The sequence below is a fragment of the Lissotriton vulgaris genome, chromosome 5 (genome assembly GCF_964263255.1).
Source record: "Lissotriton vulgaris chromosome 5, aLisVul1.2, whole genome shotgun sequence".
Classification (NCBI taxonomy): domain Eukaryota; kingdom Metazoa; phylum Chordata; class Amphibia; order Caudata; family Salamandridae; genus Lissotriton; species Lissotriton vulgaris.
The window spans coordinates 134,331,708-134,350,734 of record NC_141693.1 but is presented as its reverse complement, the minus strand read 5'-3'; the positions used below and the strand labels follow the sequence as shown (position 1 = coordinate 134,350,734).

General features: G+C 47.2%; 1 protein-coding gene across 1 annotated transcript; it reads right to left on the bottom strand.

Annotated features, from left to right (window-relative positions):
* Positions 1 to 8,911: 8,911 nt before the first annotated feature.
* BRD3OS (BRD3 opposite strand) lies at positions 8,912 to 10,897 on the bottom strand. Its single transcript, XM_086921059.1, has one exon. The coding sequence runs from the start codon at positions 10,764 to 10,766 to the stop codon at positions 10,512 to 10,514; it is 255 nt and encodes an 84-aa protein (XP_086777185.1). The 5' UTR covers positions 10,767 to 10,897; the 3' UTR covers positions 8,912 to 10,511.
* Positions 10,898 to 19,027: the final 8,130 nt, after the last annotated feature.

Here is a 19,027-nt window from a genome sequence, read left to right as displayed (position 1 = left end):
CAGCCCCAGACGTTGCCTTCCTCACGGAGACCTGGATGAACGCCTCATCAGCTCCCGACATCGCCATCGCTATCCCAGAGGGCTACAAGATCGTCCGGAGGGACCGAAACGCCAACCAGATGGGAGGAGGCATCGCCATCATCCACAGGAACACCATCCGCCTCACGACCAGCACCGACAACACCCTGACCAGCGCCGAACACCTGCATTTCCTGATCCACACCAACCCGAACACCACCCTCAGAGGCACCCTGATCTACCGACCCCCGGGACCACGCACGCAATTCAGCGAGGACATCGCCGACTTCGTCAGCCCGCATGCCCTCCCCTCCGCTGACTACATCCTCCTGGGAGACCTCAACTTCCATCTGGAGAACAACAACGACCGCAACACCAGCACCCTGCTCGACAACCTCGCCAACCTGGGACTCAAGCAACTGGTGTCCACCCCCACCCACCTCGCCGGACACACACTCGACGCCGTCTTCTCATCCAGCACAGACATCGACTTCAGCCACACCACAGAGCTTCAATGGACGGACCACAGCTGCGTCCACTTCACCTTCAAGAGAACAACGACCCACCAACACCAGCAACACACCGCCCGCAGAAGCTGGAACAAGATCACAGCAGACCAGCTCGCCACCTCCCTGAGCCAACACCCTCCTGCCAGCTCAGCGAACCCCAGCCAGGCCGCCGATAACATCACGAAGTGGATCAGCAACTGCGCGGACGAACTCGCCCCGCTGAGGACCCCGCCTAGCAGACCCGGCAGCAAGAAGGCCCCATGGTTCACCGATGAACTCAAGAGCTCCAAGAAGAACTGCCGAGCCCTCGAGAAAGCCTGGAAAAGGGATCCGACACCTGACAACAGGACCTCCTACAAACTTGCCACCCGGAAACACCACCAGCTGATCCGCGCCGCCAAGAGAACAGCATTCAAGGACCGGCTGGACAACAACGCACACAACAGCAAGGAACTCTTCAACATCGTGAAAGAGCTTTCCAACCCCAACGCAGGAAACAACGACATCACCCCATCGCAAGACCTCTGCAACTCCCTCGCCTCCTACTTCCACAACAAGATCACAGACATACACAGCAGTTTCAACAACCAACCAACGCACACCACGACCGACCAGCCACCCCCCCCCACCACCACCCTCCACGCCTGGACCCCGATCAGCACAGAAGACACCATCCGCACGATGAACTCAATCCACTCCGGATCACCGACCGACCCCTGCCCCCACCACATCTTCAACAAGGCCGACGCTGTCATCGCACCCCACCTGCGAGACATCATCAACACATCCTTCGACACCGCCATCTTCCCCGAGAGCTGGAAACACGCCGAACTCAGCGCTCTACTCAAGAAACCAACAGCGGACCCCACCGACCTCAAGAATTACCGCCCCATCTCGCTTCTCCCGTTTCCAGCCAAAGTCATCGAGAAGACCGTCAACAAGCAGATGGCCGCCTTCCTCGAGACGAACGGATCCCTCGACCCCTCACAGTCCGGCTTCCGAGCCAAACACAGCACCGAGACCGCCCTCATCGCCGCCACCGATGACATCCGAGCCCTGATGGACAATGGAGAAACAGCGGCCCTCATCCTCCTAGACCTCTCCGCGGCATTCGACACGGTCTGCCACCGCACCCTAATACAGCGCCTCAGCAACATCGGCATCCAGGACAAGGCGCTGGAATGGATCATCTCCTTCCTCGACGGAAGAACACAGCGAGTCCGCCTACCACCGTACAAGTCAGAGGCCTCCGAAGTCATCTGCGGCGTCCCCCAAGGATCATCCCTGAGCCCCACCCTCTTCAACGTCTACATGACCCCCCTCGCGGCCATCGTACGCAAACACCACCTCAGCATCATCTCCTACGCCGACGACACCCAGCTGATCCTCTCCCTGACCAACAACCCCGCCGCCGCCAGGGCCAACCTACATGAAGGGATGAAAGAGGTAGCCGAGTGGATGACGACCAGCCGCCTGAAACTGAACTCGGACAAGACGGAGGTCCTCATCCTGGGCTCCTCTCCCTCCGCCTGGGACGACTCCTGGTGGCCTCCCGCCCTGGGCACCGCACCCAAACCGACAGACCATGCACGTAACCTGGGCTTCATCCTGGACTCCTCCCTCTCCATGACCAGGCAAGTCAACAGCGTCTCCTCGGCGTGCTTCAACATCCTACGCATGCTACGGAAGATCTTCTGGTGGATCCCCACAGAGACCAGGAAGACCGTCACCCAGGCCCTCGTCACCAGCCGACTGGACTACGGCAACGCCCTCTACGCCGGGACCACCGCCAAGCTCCAGAAGAGACTCCAGCGGATCCAAAACGCCTCAGCCAGACTCATCCTCGACATCCCACGATCCAGCCACATCTCCGGACATCTGAGAGACCTTCACTGGCTCCCCATCAACAAGAGAATCACCTTCCGCCTCCTCACCCACGCACACAAAGCCCTACACGACCAAGGCCCGAGCTACCTCAACAGCCGAGTCAACTTCTACGCTCCCAAACGCCACCTCCGATCAGCCAACCACGCCCTCGCCGCCGTCCCCCGCATCCGAAGAGCAACCACAGGAGGAAGGTCCTTCTCCTACCTGGCCGCCAAGACCTGGAACTCCCTCCCGTCCGATCTGCGCCTGACCCAAGACCACCTCTCCTTCAGGAAGAAGCTGAAGACCTGGCTGTTCGAGCAGTAGCAGCACCCCCCCCCCCCCAGCGCCTTGAGACCCTACGGGTATGTAGCGCGCTTTATAAGTGTCACTGATTGATTGATTGATTGATCCACAGATACAAGTTGAAACAGTCTCCTCGAACCTACACGTGTTGTACTTCCTGTGACTTCTGTGTTCCCTGCAGTAATAAACCTCGAATCTTTGACGCCGAAGGAAGTGTCCCGTGTCTCTGTCATTTGTACGCCGGAACAGGTAACCCACAAAGGTTTCAGGTGTTATCCCTGGCCCCGCTGGGTCTTAGAAAAACCCAGTCCTTCACCAGTCTCGTCCGCAAGATCCCGCCCCTCAGCCCCGTGGTTCTCTGTAGCCCTGGGTGAGGAAAAAAGCCGCTGCAAAAAATTAGAACGCAGCTGGCGACTATCTTATGATCTAGAGGCAAAAAGCATTTACAGAATGGCCTTAAAGAAATTTATTAAACTAAAAAAGTCTGCAATGAGAGAATTTTTTGCCTCTCAAATCAAAAACGCAGATAACTCGGCAAAAACTCTGTTTAATATTGTCAAAGACTTTGTCAAGCCTCCCGCCATGACACCTAATAACCTCTCCAGTCAGACTCTATGTAATGGCCTATCAGATTATTTTCAAGATAAAATTGAGAAAATCTCCTCCTCCTTTCCATCAGTCCCTACACCTGCACAATCCCCTTCCCCTGTCATAAACAGGAATGATACCGTACCATCCCTGGTAGCTTTTAAGGACCTTACCACAGACTTCGCACTTAAATTGCTCATACAGTGCAAATCGGGTTCTCCCTTAGACCCGGCCCCCCCTAAGGTTATGAGTGACCTAGCTACCCTTTTGATAGAGCCACTCATTTCTATCTGGAACGCCTCACTACATCTAGGCCAATTTCCTACTGCCTGGAAGGAAGCCATGTTAGTTCCCATCTTGAAGAAGACAGATGCGGATCCCACACAATTTTGCAATTACCGCCCCATCTCCCTCCTTCCTAAACCAGCGAAGGTCTTAGAAAAAGCCGGTCAACTTCAGCGCGCGGAATATCTGGAGACCAATTCTTTACTTCATGATTCCCAATCAGGTTTCCGCACTGGTTTTAGTACGGAAACAGCGCTTCTGGAAGTCTCTGAGACCATTCGAGAGTGTGTGGATAGGGGAGAGGAGGCCATGTTGGTCCTCCTCGACCTATCCGCCGCTTTCGATACGGTATCCCACAGGATACTTTTAGATCGATTGGAGCAGACTGGACTGGGCGGTTCCGCCCTGTCGTGGATTAGCTCCTTTCTTCAAGGACGAACGCAGAGGGTTCTTCTTAGACCTTTCCAATCTGAGTGCAAGCCCCTTGTCTGTGGAGTTCCGCAGGGCTCCGCTTTGAGCCCATTGTTTTTTAATGTTTATCTGGCCCCTCTGGCTAAAGTGGTTGAGTCGTGTGGGGTCAGAGTGATCTCTCATGCTGATGATACACAGCTAATGTTTTCTTTTAGAGATCACTCCGACTCCAGCCTCGCCAGTTTTCGCCACTGTCTGGGCGAAGTATGTTCCTGGATGGCTTCTAACCATCTTCGACTCAACACTGACAAGACGGAGGTCTTGTTTTTTTAATCAAAAAATTACTATACCCTCTACCTTATGGTGGCCGACTGTACTTAATCCTCCCCCCATTCCTGTTCACACGGCTCGCAATCTGGGTTTTCAATTTCAAGATGCTCTCTCGTGTAGTCCCCAAATAAATAAGGTTACTGCAGCCTGTTTTGGGAAACTGCGGATGATGAGAAAGATTTTTCCTTTTCTGCCTTTAGATGCTCGCAGAACGGTCACACAGGCCTTAATTACATCACATTTGGATTATGCCAACAGCCTCTAAGCCGGGGCCCCTCAATACCAAATTGAACGCTTACAGATCGCTCAGAACGCGGCGGCGAGGCTGATTGGCAATATCCCTTTCCGGCATGCGGTTGCAGCTTATCGCAAAGAGCTTCACTGGCTCCCAATCGCCAGCCGCATCAAGTTCAAGATGCTAACTCTTGCCTTTTGGGCCCTTAATGGGACAGGACCGGACTACCTACGAAAGAGACTAGATTTATCCCACTCAGTCAGATCCTTGCGGTCCAACAATTTACGTCTCATTGTGGTCCCTCGGTTCCGTCGCTCCAGAATGGGCGGCAGAGCCTTTGCAGTCATGACGGCCAAACTATGGAACAGCCTCCCCTTAGATCTCAGATTTGCTCCCTCTGAGGCACTCTTTCGTAGCCGTCTCAAGACGTGGCTATTTTCATCTGCATAGGTACAACTCCCTTTTCTAGCTCACAGTCACAAGCGCCGGGACACCCCCGTTGGGGGTAGCCGTGCGCTCTACAAGCTTCATAAATAAATAAATAAACAAATCAATTAATGTCTCAACTGTGGGCGATTTGCCCCCTCCCTGTGTTCCTCTTATATAAACATTGAAAAATTCCCAGGCAGGGTCACCATTAATACTTTCAACAGATAGTCTCATAATGTCCGGGCAGGGAAGAGTATGATGTATAATCCTAAGGTTGAGATCAACCCTTACCCATGTTATAAGCCCACCGGAAGGACGACCACGACCAACCGATATAGCGGGTACACAAAAGCAGGGAAAACCATGCATATGCAACGGTTCTAAGCTCCATGTCTCTTGAAACATGCAGATGTCAAACCCATTGATGAAGTCAGCCCAGTCGGGTAACAAAAGCTTGCTTCGCAGTCCTGCCACGTTCCACGAAACAATTTTAAGTGTACAAGCATTATCTCTACCATGGGATACAATGGTCATATGTGATACGTTCAGCCAGTCCAGACTTTTTAGCCAACAGTATTGAGTCCATGGTCACACTATCAACAGAAAAATGTGCCAGAAAGCAATGGCCTGTCATCTAAAAGCTTGAACTGTGTGGCGAGATACAGGCCATGAGGCTTTTGGCTGTTGTGAATACTAGACCATCAAAAGTACCACTAAAAATAGGAGGTAGAGTTCCTTTACAGATACTACAGAGCCATGGAAAATAGGTTATGCAGACACAGAGAGTGGACAGCCCCTGTAAGGGAAGTACAGGGGATTCTAACGGGGAAAGAATTACAGAGATATTGATGTTGTGTTATAGTAGCCATGTTTTTGCAGTCTGGCCTTTTCATGCTATTGGCAATCAACATGACTTTATCGGGATTACGAGGTTTCCATCGCAGTTTGTGATGGCGTTGCAGAGGTTGTGTTCTGGTCCAGAGTTATAAGAGTTAATTGATTACAAGTTGCATTGAGGAAGAGTCATTTTGTGAAGCCCTGTGACAAAAGAAGCTACTAAGTAGGCCAATGCAAGAAGGAAGACTTTAGCGGAGAGTAGACCCCTCGAGGAGAGTAACCATTAATGTCTCTAGTGTGTCAATATTAAGTGGATAATGCAGACTCTGGGAAGAAGTTTCTTTTCAAGTGTACAGTGGCCTGTTGATACTTAACTCTACCACCCAAAGCGCAAAACCATATCTCGAGGGCAGCAGCCAACATTAGACTCCATCACTCAAATCCTTTAAAGTGTCCAGACAAAGCCCCAAAGACTGGACTCAGGGAACTGAAAACATTGAGAGACAGTCCACACAACACAGTGAATGGGCTCTTGGTCCTTACTCCTGAATTATGACGCTCTGCATATCAGCACCCGTTATTTGGAGGATGTCCATCATGGGGTAATTCGTGAAGGGGTGACACCATGAGTTACCCGCACTGGGTGACACCAACCCTATTGATGCCTCTGACCGAACATTATCTCCACTCGGCCACTGGGGACACCGTTACCAGGCATGTAAATAAATGGCAGTCTGCTTTAGCATGATGAACGAAAGTTATAGTTAAGCATGACGACCAGAGGCAGTGAAGAAATATGAAGAGGCACACAAACAAGCAGAGAGAGGCAGGCGAACAACAAGAAACAATGTGAGACCATTCGATGTAAAGAAGGAGTGCGCCAAACACAATGTGTAAAGCCATTAGTAATGCGACATGTGACCGGGGCAGTCAACACCAAAGTGAAAACACACCCAAAGGCGGGACAACGAGCAGGGTTTCACCAAAGAAAAGAAAACAATTTTGACTGGTATAGGTAGGAACAAATGGAAAGTGGTGGGCGTGGTGAATGGCCCCAGAGTAGATACACCATGCCACGCAGAGCAGCGCATGTGTGCTGCTCAGTTTGACCTAAAAATAATGCTTTCTGATGGAAACTGTTCCTCTCAGCAGCTACGAAATGGGAATTACTGGTAATCCCTATTTCAGCATTGTTAAGAAAAGATGGCCATTACTGGTTACATTAGTTAATTGTTAGGCTCAGCCATTTACATTTATGTGGAGAGTGTCATTCATTTGATTGCAATCTCATACATTGGAGAAGTTTCTTTTCAAGTGTACAGTGGCCTGTTGATACTTAAACTCTACCACCCAAAGCGTAAAACCATATCCCGAGGGCAGCGGCCAACGTTAAGACTCCATCACTCAAACCCACCATTAAAGTGTCCAGACAAAAGCCCCAAAGACTAGACTCAATGAACTGACAACATTGGCATACAACACAGTGAATGGCCTCTTGGTCCTGACTCCTGAATTATGACGCTCTGGATATCTGCATCAGTTCCTTGGCACTGGAAGACTCAGAGGAGGTCCATCATGGGGTAAGTCGTGAGGGGGCGACATCATGAGTTACCCGCACTGGGTGACACCAACCCTAGTGACGCCTCTGTGTAGATTAATATTTTTCATGGGGTTTGGAGGGGGACACATTCTCGTCCTCCTAGGTACGAGATCACTACATTCTGCTAAGGCACTCTTTGTAGTGGTGTAACAAACGTCCTTGGATCACCGGTCAGCTACCTGTATCAAGCAAAACTGTAGTGTTCTCCTCAACCACTTGTATGGAGCAAAACCCAGCAGGTCTTTCTGGATATGCTTGGCAAGTGATTAGTCTACTGTACCAAAGGACTCCGTTCTCCTATTACCTTTTTGGTTGCAGGCGTTTTTCCTCATAGGAGGCCCTTCCTCCATTTTTCCTCTTTTAGCTTTACATATGCACTAGCTATTTCGACTGCAGTATTTAAAGTCAGGTTAGAACAGTTGTCCTCTGGCATTAGGGTTCAAGGAATTTAAAAACTGTTTCATGTAGATTTGTAGCCACTCACAGCACCTGCCCGCAAGGGATCTCTAATCCTTTTTAAAAGTGTAGGTGGGAGCAGCTGCTTCTAAGCAACCCTGTTTACCACCTGAATGCTCTGCCCTCAGGGTAGCACAAGTTCGTGGCAGCCCTGGGGTCAGCGCATTCTATTTAATACGGCACATTTTCCCTGTTCGCGCCCGGTGCACCTACTTTAAGGTAAGTCCAGCACAAGCAGGGAAAGTGTGCCCAATGCATAATAGGGCCCGTCGTACCCAAAAGTTCTCTCTCCTAGCTTTACCATCTATTGTACAAATTGCGTATAAGCAAGGAACACAATATTCTAACAATGGCTAAGGAAGGGGGTTAGTCTCTGAAGGGGAAATATGATGGGGGTATTAGTGCAACTGTGCAGATCTTGTCAAGACTGGACTATGCCAACGCTCTATTCATCGGCCTGACTGACTACCTCCTGCGCAGGCTCCAAATTATTCAGAACTCCGCAGCCAGGCTCCTCTTAAATGCCTCAAGGAGATCCAGCGCGCAACAATACTTACAGGAACTGCACTGGCTGCCAGTGGCTCAGCAGGTGCAGTTCAAAGCTATCACTCTGGCCCACCGCTCCCTACATGGGCTGGCTCCCACCTCCCTTAGGAAGCACTTCTCTTTCTATGTGCCGAATCGCCTTTGCGTTCGGCTTGTCGCCGCCGGACGATCATCCCGCGCTTCCGCAGAGTGCGGCTGGGTGGCCAGTCATTCTCTGTCAAAGCTGCGGAGGCCTGGAATGCGTTCCCCTCTGATCTCCAATTTATTCATGAGTTTCAACTCTTTAAAAAGCATCTAAAAACACATCTGTTCAGCAAGACCATCTAATCTGATTCTCGTCTCTATCTCAGCTCTCCTCTGCACCAGGACACTCTAGAGTAACAGTGCGCGCTACAAATTCAATATAACATAACATAACATAACAGTTGAATTGTCGTAATAAATGAAGCTTGAATCTTAAGCAAAGCTATGCAGAAAGCACATTAAATAATTTCATGTAGCATCATTACATGTTTATTGTGGCACAATTGACAATACCAGATACTCAAAAGCGTATGGACACAAACCACCAGTCAAGCTGATGTGCATTAAATACTGTTCATTGTGAAATCACATGCCTTAACAGATGTGAAATGCACAGGTAACGACATAGCTAAATCACAGATATTTTTTAAAAAGCCAAAGAGCTCAATGCTAAATGGAAATCCAGCATTAAATCTACTACATTGACATCAACTTTTGGAATCCACATTGTATTGAAGAAACTGCTGCTTCGCCTATTTTTTTTATATAGGGAATACGAAAAGTTGAACTATGAATCATGCACTATCTTGTATATTTAATATAAAAAATAAATAGGTACAAAACGCTTCATTTTATGGCAAGCACATTGATCAAGTAAACACAATTAATTGTACAGAATGCCATTTCTATTCAAGAGTAAAATACTGGCAGTATTGATATCAGTATAAATACAGGTTGACACACACTAAGATGAAGGAAAGAACAGAAAAAAACTCCTAACCCACACACTTCACTCAGGTAATCAATACTTCGGTACATTTCAAGTCTAGCAAAAAAAAAAAAAAAAAAAAAAATTACAGTCCACATTGGTATACATTTTGCACTTGAACTGTTCGATTTAAAAACTGTCATTTCATTTCAGCAGAGTGAGGTTGGATAACACGTGGACAGACTCTGTATTGTAATATCTCTTTATGCAGTACTTTTTGTTTTTCTTCCAAACTTGTTTAAATCGCGTCAGCTTTGCAGAACTTATTAGAAGATCCCAACTACTGTTAATGCATATTCTTAATTTCTGAATGCCTTAACTGTGCTTTAAACAATTTTGCTGCATGGTGATATGACTGTTGGATCCATTACATTAACTAGTTCCACATACTGGTTTATCAAAGTGCTTTAAATTGGTTCTAAAGTGAGGACATACCAAAAAACATTCCCTTTAAGAAAAATATTTTCATCCTTATTTATAAATACTAAAAATAAAAGGGTAACATTTAATACTCCAATAACACTTAATTTGTGTAGTTTAAAATTATTAGCTTATCTATTTAAAATGAAAGTAAATAATATCAAAATATACAATTAAAAAGTGCTATACTGTCAAATGAGAGGTGCTGCTTGGTAGACTAATTAGAAAATGAAGACTGAGCCAAGTCTTGGTGAGATACAACACCTCACAGCAAATGTGCCTGTGCATTCATGAAGATCAAACCTAAATCTCAACTTGGGAACTGAAGCCTTGTTGCCATTGCCAACATAATTGTACCATTTTATCAATGTTTTTGGAATGAAAGGTTGTTTGCCATCTACAGACACTCAACAGTTAAAGTCATATTAACTCCTTCGACGCTCATGACGAGCTCAGCTCGTCAGGATGTACACCTCCATACACTCATGACGAGCTGAGCTCGTCATGAACAATGGGAAAACCAAAAGCTGAGCACAGGAGGAAAATAACACTAGCATCGATGGTGTTAAGAACTCCGTAGGGGGTGCATCAGACCAAAGAATCATTTTACTTTACTACCCAAAATTCACAATCATCGTGCTAATTTGCATGTATGGTACATGATCACATTATACTGCAAAATTTTGATTGCCCCGTGTCCTTGAGTCCTTCCAGTTTGGCTTTGTCCCGCACCAATATTGCCTCATTTCCATATTGAGAATACCACATGCTCCGGCTCCTACTCAAATAGGTGCCTGGTGTCACACTCTCCAGCTTTTGCTGTTGTTGCTGCCAGATAAGTAATGAGGTGTCCCGGTAACGCAGCCTGGCATAGCCTTCTGACATGGCTTTCTCAGCTAATTGTACCCTTCCACTCATCACTACGTTAGGTCATATGGGAATCCAACGAGGTACCTGCAAACAAGTACGTAAGTACGAATTATTCAAACTGGTGATTTTAGCAGAAATAAATCAGAGGTGTGCTTCAATCTCTGTAATATCTTTTCAAGTCCGATTATACTACCTGTTCAAGACAGGTGCTGGTGGGCTGTCTCTTTGATCACATCATCTAAAAGTTCTTTGCGCACATTTTTCAACCACATGTTTTATCCGTAGAAAGCGTGCTACTTCTGACTTGAACTCCTTGATTTGGAAAAAATGCAACGTGCATTGCCAAATTCTTGAAAATGTCCCATTAGCCACATGTTACAGAAAGTTTTCAGTGAGGTGTATCAGATGCTACTTTAATTGGGAAGTAGTTAGGTGACGTATAATGAATTTTCAATTTCCCCATCACCTAAAATCAAGAAAAAAACATCTTAATTTCATGGATTTCAAACAAAATTCAACAAGTCTGTGTGTTCCATAATGGCATTGAAATTATATTAAAATGTACTCTCATCCAATCCGAAAGAAGTGAAGATTTATTTTGCACTTTCCCCAACAGTAGCTTGCCTACAGATTGTAATTAAGCATTGCAATATAATAGGTCTTGCATTACTGCAAGTTTGAGCTACTGATGTTGCAAATGAAGTGTGTTCGTTTTTTTTGTTAAAAAATATCCCAGCAGTAGTACAAGTAATAAAATACAATCCACGAAACAAGAAAACAGGCAGTACCAGAAGGCTGTTACTAGGTGTCCGTGTGGAGTTGTAAATGGACCTCTATTAGCCTCATAAGGTACTGCACCCTTACTTATGCTACTGCTGGGATATTTGCTATGCTACTGCTGAGATATTTGTTAACAAAAAAAAGTAATCTGAAACGCATTATTATACGCATATACGGTCAGTCCTTTTTAAGAAACAACTTTTTTGCATTCAGTGTTCCTTAGCGTGAACACTTAATATGCAGCACATGTGGGGATTTTTTACCACTCACCTTTCACTTTATTCACTTTAATGAGAGGTCTTGACGAAAGCCCTGTTTATATATTTTTGAGGGCTGAAACATGTTGAACATCATTGGATAATAAAAAACAGTTGCACATAGTACTGTTTATCCACACGCTCATTTTAAACATACCCAGGATCACCGTGAATAAATTCAACAGGTAGAATCCGGAGGTATTTTTAACATTCACACTACACTTCATACACCGTAAAACCTGCTCCACTGTAAACAGGTGTCGCAGCACAGCCGAGTAGCATTCAGCTACTCAGCTGGGCAGAGGCGTCACTACCAATCACGCACCAGGTGATTGGTGTCACCCCAGGTGATCGTGGTTAGTGGGGCAAAGCTGCGAGCCCGGACAACGCTATCACAACGCTGCCATTGCAGCGCTGTGATTGGCGCAGGGGAGGGAGGGAGGGAGGGAGGCTGCTTGAAGCCTGCTTCCCTTCATGTTGGAAAAAACGCAGCAGCCCAGTACCAGTCAGGAGCGTTGAAGCGGCGTGGAGCGGAGCAGGACCAGGCGGTAAGGTAAGCTTTTTAAATTATAACAGGGGGTGACTTCTTTACCCGCACTGGGTGACACCAACCCTAGTGATGCAACTGCAGCTGGGACCTGATGATGAAGCATGACACCAACCAGGTTGGCGTGCAAGGGTTTTATTAACAAACCTTAAAGGTGCCAGACATTTCCGTTATACTCTCCTTTTAGTAAAACGGACGTCTTTATTGGTTTTGTATTACTTATCGGGACAAGGACGGCTGTCCAGTGGTCCTAGCTCTCCCTTTTGTTTTCAAACTCATTAATATACAAATATTTCTCCAAAGGGACCCAGAGAATACCTGTACTTTCCGTAGTACTAGATGCCTACTTAAATCCATCTGCAACAACAGGGCAGGTGCAAGACGGGAGAGTGGACTGAAAAAGTGGGATGGCACAAGGATGTATACTAGGGCTCAGGCTCTGGGGTTGAAAGATGGATTAGGGATCGTGTGACACCTTCAGCCGTTCCTGGCTTCCATTCACCACTATGCTTCATTCCGAGACACATTACATTGAAAATTGGGTCTCAAGAGCCCAAAAATGCAAAGCGTTACTAGATAAAATCTATAGTTGCTGCAGAAGTCAAGCATTTCATAATATTATTTGGATGCTGTGATATTACATGTCAATGTGGATTCGTTCATTTCCAATACTGTAACTGCTTGATCCACACGTGACACCAAATACAAGCCTCGCAGAGCTATTTTATGTAAGTGCACTTTTCATTCACATCATACTTGTTACAAACAACAATAAGGCAATATATTACTATTTTTCAGTAGCGCCCATCCCCATCCCACTGCGGCCAATACTGATGCTGCATGAAAGCAGCATTGGGATTGGCCTGAGTGCCAGCAACTTGCACTCCCAGGCAGGCTGCTCTCTCCTACAATGCAGCTGGGGCTGGAGAGAGCTTCAATGCACGGGGGTTTGGTCGACCTGAGACAGCCTACCAAACCCTCATGCGTAGTGAAGCGGGTGCACCACCACTCCCCACCCGCAGTGTCATCCTCTGGAACCGCCCCTAAGACTCATCAGAGTCCTGGGTCGGGTCCTGGGGATCAAAATAAAACGATAATAAAATGGGTTTAAAACCAGTTTTATTTGAGGGTTGTGGCGGTGCTCCTCCGCACTAATGGAGCAGCTGCTGCTGTTATTTTGAATAGTGTATAGAGAATATGTTTTTTTAAGCTTCCCTAAAAGGCAAGGCAGGTATAGCAGTAGGTCAAGCTTTTACATGTATGAAAGAGTGCAGGAGATATAGTGAGAATGTGTGTGTGTGTGAGATATACGTGCGAGTGTGCTGCTGATCTGGCATACTGGAGGTTATTCCTGCCTCATGGATAAGGGCACTAACAGCATATGGATGGGAGGTGTTACCTAGTACAAACTGCAAGCCCCCACATACTTCTATTAATAGATCATAATTGGCTGTGGGGATTCAAACTGTCTAACTGAGAAAGACGTTAGCCTAGTCATACCCAACGGCAGGGAGGCAGAACACGCACCCCCACACCTGGCTAAAGGCTCTAACATTATTCTTAGCATATGGGGTGGATCCATAGCAAAATGTTGAAACTGATATTTGAGGTAACTCTTGTCGTAAGAGATCAGTTGTGCTCCTGCTCATATCTCTCAGAGAAATGGAAAATCTCAGACACCGTCAGAGATTCAAGAAAAGCTCAATTGCTCCTCCTCAAACCGCCGCCACCTTTAAAATCAAGCAATACATAAACGGGTAACAGTGCGCTGTACAAATGTCAAATAAATAAATAAACCTTCTCTGAAGAAAGCCAGAAGCTTCTGGAACTCCCTCCCGCCGAGCCTTCAAGAAAGACCTCAAACTTCTTCTCTTTGTTGCAGATTTAATGTAGTGCGAACTCAACCCGAAGGAATTGGAGCGCTTTACATGAGCACCAGTTAGGTTCACAAGATTACACATTCATTTTTGGTAGATGTGGGGAGATTAAGCGATATTGAGCAGACTGTTGTGTTTTTACTTTATTCCTTTTGCCATGTTCAGGTCTCTGCCTTGCGCTGCTGCCGCTGTCACGCGCTTTGCCCAGGGCTCTATGACGTCCTTGTGTTCTACGTTAGAACCTTGGGCAATGGGTGACAGTTTACCGGCAGTTGCGGCGAGGAACTCTTGCTGTGAAGACCTACCCATGGTGCCAGTGTAACTTCTAATAAATCTACGATGAACTTACCTGCTGCCTCCTGGTCTATTCTACAATTTGGCAACGAGGATGGGATACGAACCCACGCGCGTGTCATGAGGGCCACCATGGCATAGGGAAAACCAAGAGTACAGTCAGGAACTCGTATTGATGGCCTTGGTTTGACATCGAAATTGAAAGGAGTGTCAGGAATTGTGTGGCGTGTGAGAATGCTGACAAATCTTAACACACACTTAGACCACCCCTTCAGCCAATTTCTTGCCCTTCCATGCCATGGGTCAGACGAGGTATTGATATTTGTGGGCCCATTCGGGAACAATTGTATCTCATTGTTCTAGTGGACCATTTTTCGAAGTGGAGGTTGTTCAGAACACAGATGCCAAAACTGTTGTGAGTTTTTTGCGGAAGTTGTTTCTTAGGGAAGGTCTTCCAAGTTGTGTAGTGTCAGACAATGGCCCGCAATTTGCCTCTGCAATTTTTAAAACATTCCTGAAGGAAAATGGCATCTCTCATAAGACCACTTCTGTGTACCATCCTGCAGGGAATGGTGCAGTGGAGAGATTTAATCGTGTGATTAAAGGAGTGGTTCAGTTAGCTAACCAAAATGACCTTTCATGGAGAAAACAACTTATCCACAATCTTTGAGCTTTTCGTGTGACTCCTTGTGAATCCACAGGTGCTGGTCCTTTTGTGCTATTAAGGGGGAGAACTCCCATCACTAAAGATAGCGCGGGTTGGGCAACCCCTAAAAAAGTGTGTTGGTCCCCAGGTAAAGTGAAAAGAAGTTTACTGCATCCACAAATGATCAGCAAGAAATATTATGACTCTAAACATTCATGTAAGAAGGTTTTCATTCAAGTGGGTGACAAGGTCAGAGTGAGGAAAACTAAGTTTACAAGTAAAGGGCATACTCATTACTCACAGCCTATGGAGGTTACGAAAGTTTTCTGTAATTCTGCCCTCTTGAGCGATGGCAAAATATGGCATTTTTCATCATTATCATTGTGTAGATATGGTGACGTTGCTTTGCATTCCCGATTACCTTGAGGGTTCCTTTTCTCCAGACTACGACTGGATTCTGGATGGTGATGCCGGTAGGGGTTCTTACCCACAGGGAACTATTGATGCCTCTCCTGGGAGTGCTCCTGGTGGCTCACCCTTTCATGAGTACAGTTGTGGTAGTTTGAGTGGAGAATTATCAGAAGTGGACAAAGATGATCAGAGCACAAGCAATACAAATGTTGAATTAGATGATCCAGTTGAAGAGGATGTAATGTCTCGTGACAGCATTGTTCGCGATGAGCCAACGGTGAGCAGGTACGGGAGTGATAAAACCACCAGCTAAGTTACACGATTTTGAGTGTGCTTAGAGGCTTGGTTCGCTTCCTTTCCTTATCTGTCTCATCCGGTATCCCACCATAGTTCTTTTATTTTTCATTATTGAAAAGGAGATGTGTTGTGTTTTTAGGTCTCGGCTAGAAGCGAGCGAAGCTCGCTCTCGCCAGAGACCTTATTGTTAGCGGCTCAGCTTCCCAGGAGGACAGCACTGGCCGCGCGCGCCGATTTGTTAAGGCCACGCGCATGAGAACGCGCTCGCGGCCAAGTGCTGTCCTCCTCGAAAGCTGCCTCCCTTCCCCGTGCAGGGCGGGCCGCCGCGCTGCCTGCGGCGACCCGGAAGCATTGCCGGCCAAACCGGAAGTAGGTGCTGTCCTGCAGAGCATTGCTTTTCAACTCTGTGCTCCTCATTGCTGGAGACGGCTTTTCATTAAATACTCTTGTAGAACTACTTTCCACACTCCTAAACGCTTTCGTGAGTCGGCCCAATATAATTGCTTCTGCTTTGCTGCGTAATTGTTGTAAATCATTTATGTCAAAGAAGGTCTACTTGTAAAAGATTCGATACGAATCTAGAGGCCATTGTTTTATGCAGATTGAAGTATTTCCGGGTGACAAGAGTGAGCCCGCTAGTCTACTAACCATTAATTCCAAACATTGAGCTGACTTTCCCCTGGTTCTGTAATTTTTCTTCTGCCTTTTTTTTACATCCATGTTTCCAAGAACTCCTTTACTACTTTAGACCCGCAGACATCGGTTTACAAAAAAATAGCATGGGGCAAATTTGCGTAATACAGATGACCTGCTTGACGATTCATGGGCGACAGTTCGCCAAAATGCTAAATGTAGCGGAATTGACATCACACGCCCTTTTACCATCAATGATGTGACAGGACTAACCATTTGTTCCAGCTTTAGATCCTTAGTAGCATTCCATTTGGAGCCCAAACAACAGGAAGTAAACAGGGCTCTACAGCCTTCTCAGATCGGGCTTCAGTTGCGGCTGCTTGCCAAACCTATTATAGTTTTTCTAAAAGAGGGCTTCGGAGGAATATTTCTCTCTCACCACATTATTTACTGTTAGGTGTATTATTCCTCCAGCAGTGCTTCCATTGCAGTGCAAGAGGTATAGGCAGAAAATATGTTTCATCTCAAAATTAAAATGAATCCACACACCTTTGTCAAATTTAATTAATCAGTGAGTAGTGGGTGCAGAGTAGTGAGTGGTGAGTGCAGAGCGCAGAGTAGTGAGTGCAGAGTAGTGAGTGCAGAGTAGTGAGTGCAGAGTAGTGAGTGCAGAGTAGTGAGTAGTGAGTGCAGAGTAGTGAGTGCAGAGTGGTGAGTGCAGAGTGGTGAGTGCAGAGTGCAGAGTAGTGAGTGCAGAGATGTGAGTGCAGAGTAGTGAGTGCAGAGTAGTGAGTGCAGAGTGCAGAGTAGTGAGTGCAGAGTAGTGAGTGGAGAGTAGTGAGTGCAGAGTAGTGAGTGCAGAGTAGTGAGCGCAGAGTAGTGAGCGCAGAGTGGTGAGCGCAGAGTGGTGAGCGCAGAGTGGTGAGCGCAGAGTGGTGAGCGCAGAGTGGTGAGCGCAGAGTGGTGAGTGCAGAGTGGTGAGTGCAGAGTAGTGAGTGCAGAGTAGTGAGTGCAGAGTAGTGAGTGCAGAGTAGGGAGTGCAGAGTAGTGAGTGCAGAGTAGGGAGTGCAGAGTAGGGAGTGCAGAGTAGTGAGTGCAGAGTAGTGAGTGCAGAGTAGTGAGTGCAGAGTAGTGAGTGCAGAGTGCAGAGTAGTGAGTGCAGAGTAGTGAGTGCAGAGTGCAGAGTAGTGAGTGCAGAGTGCAGAGTAGTGAGTGCAGAGTAGTGAGTGCAGAGTAGTGAGTGCAGAGTAGTGAGTAGTGAGTGCAGAGTAGTGAGTGCAGAGTAGTGAGTGCAGAGTAGTGAGTGCAGAGTAGTGAGTGCAGAGTAGTGAGTGCAGAGTAGTGAGTAGTGAGTGCAGAGTAGTGAGTGCAGAGTAGTGAGTAGTGAGTGCAGAGTAGTGAGTAGTGAGTGCAGAGTAGTGAGTGCAGAGTAGTGAGTGCAGAGTAGTGAGTGCAGAGTAGTGAGTGCAGAGTAGTGAAGCGCAGAGTAGTGAGCGCAGAGTGGTGAGCGCAGAGTGGTGAGCGCAGAGTGGTGAGCGCAGAGTGGTGAGTGCAGAGTGGTGAGTGCAGAGTAGTTAGTAGTGAGTGCAGAGTAGTGAGTAGTGAGTGCAGAGTAGTGAGTGCAGAGTAGTGAGTGCAGAGTAGTGAGTGCAGAGTAGTGAGTGCAGAGTAGTGCGTGCAGAGTAGTGCGTGCAGAGTAGTGAGTGCAGCGTAGTGCGTGCAGAATGCAGAGTAGTGAGTGCAGAGTGAGTGTGCAGAATGCAGAGTTGTGAGTGCAGAGTGAGTGTGCAGAATGCAGAGTAGTGCGTGCAGAGTAGTGAGTGCAGAGTAGTGAGTGCAGAGTAGTGAGTAGTGAGTGCAGAGTGCAGAGTAGTGAGTGCAGAGTAGTGCGTGCAGAGTAGTGCGTGCAGAGTAGTGCGTGCAGAGTAGTGCGTGTAGAGTAGTGCGTGCAGAGTAGTGCGTGCAGAGTGAGTGTGCAGAATGCAGAGTAGTGCGTGCAGAGTAGTGAGTGCAGAGTAGTGAGTGCAGAGTGAGTGTGCAGAATGCAGAGTAGTGAGCGCAGAGTAGTGAGTGCAGAGTAGTGTGTGCAGAGTGCAGAGTAGTGAGTGCAGAGTAGTGAGTGCAGAGTAGTGAGTGCAGAGTGAGTGTGCAGAGCAGTGAGTGCAGGTGCAGAGTGGTGTGTGCTGTTGAGTGCAGAGTGCTGTGTATTGGCAATGTAAATGACAATGCCATTTATTTATGATTTAAAGAAAAAAAAAGAAATGTCATGAGCAATGCCAATAGCTCTACCTTTAATGATGCCGAGACCATTGCATTGTAAATGCTTGTTACTTTATTCCTTTTGCCATGTTCAGGTCTCTGCCTTGCGCTGCTGCCGCTGTCACGCGCATTGCCCAGGGCTCTATGACGTCCTTGTGTTCTAAATGAGAAACTTGGGCAATGGGTGACAGTTTACCGGCAGTTGCGGCGAGGAACTCTTGCTGTGAAGACGTACCCATGGTGCCAGTGTTACTTCTAATAAATCTACGTTGAACTTACCTGCTGCCTCCTGGTCTTTTCTACACCGA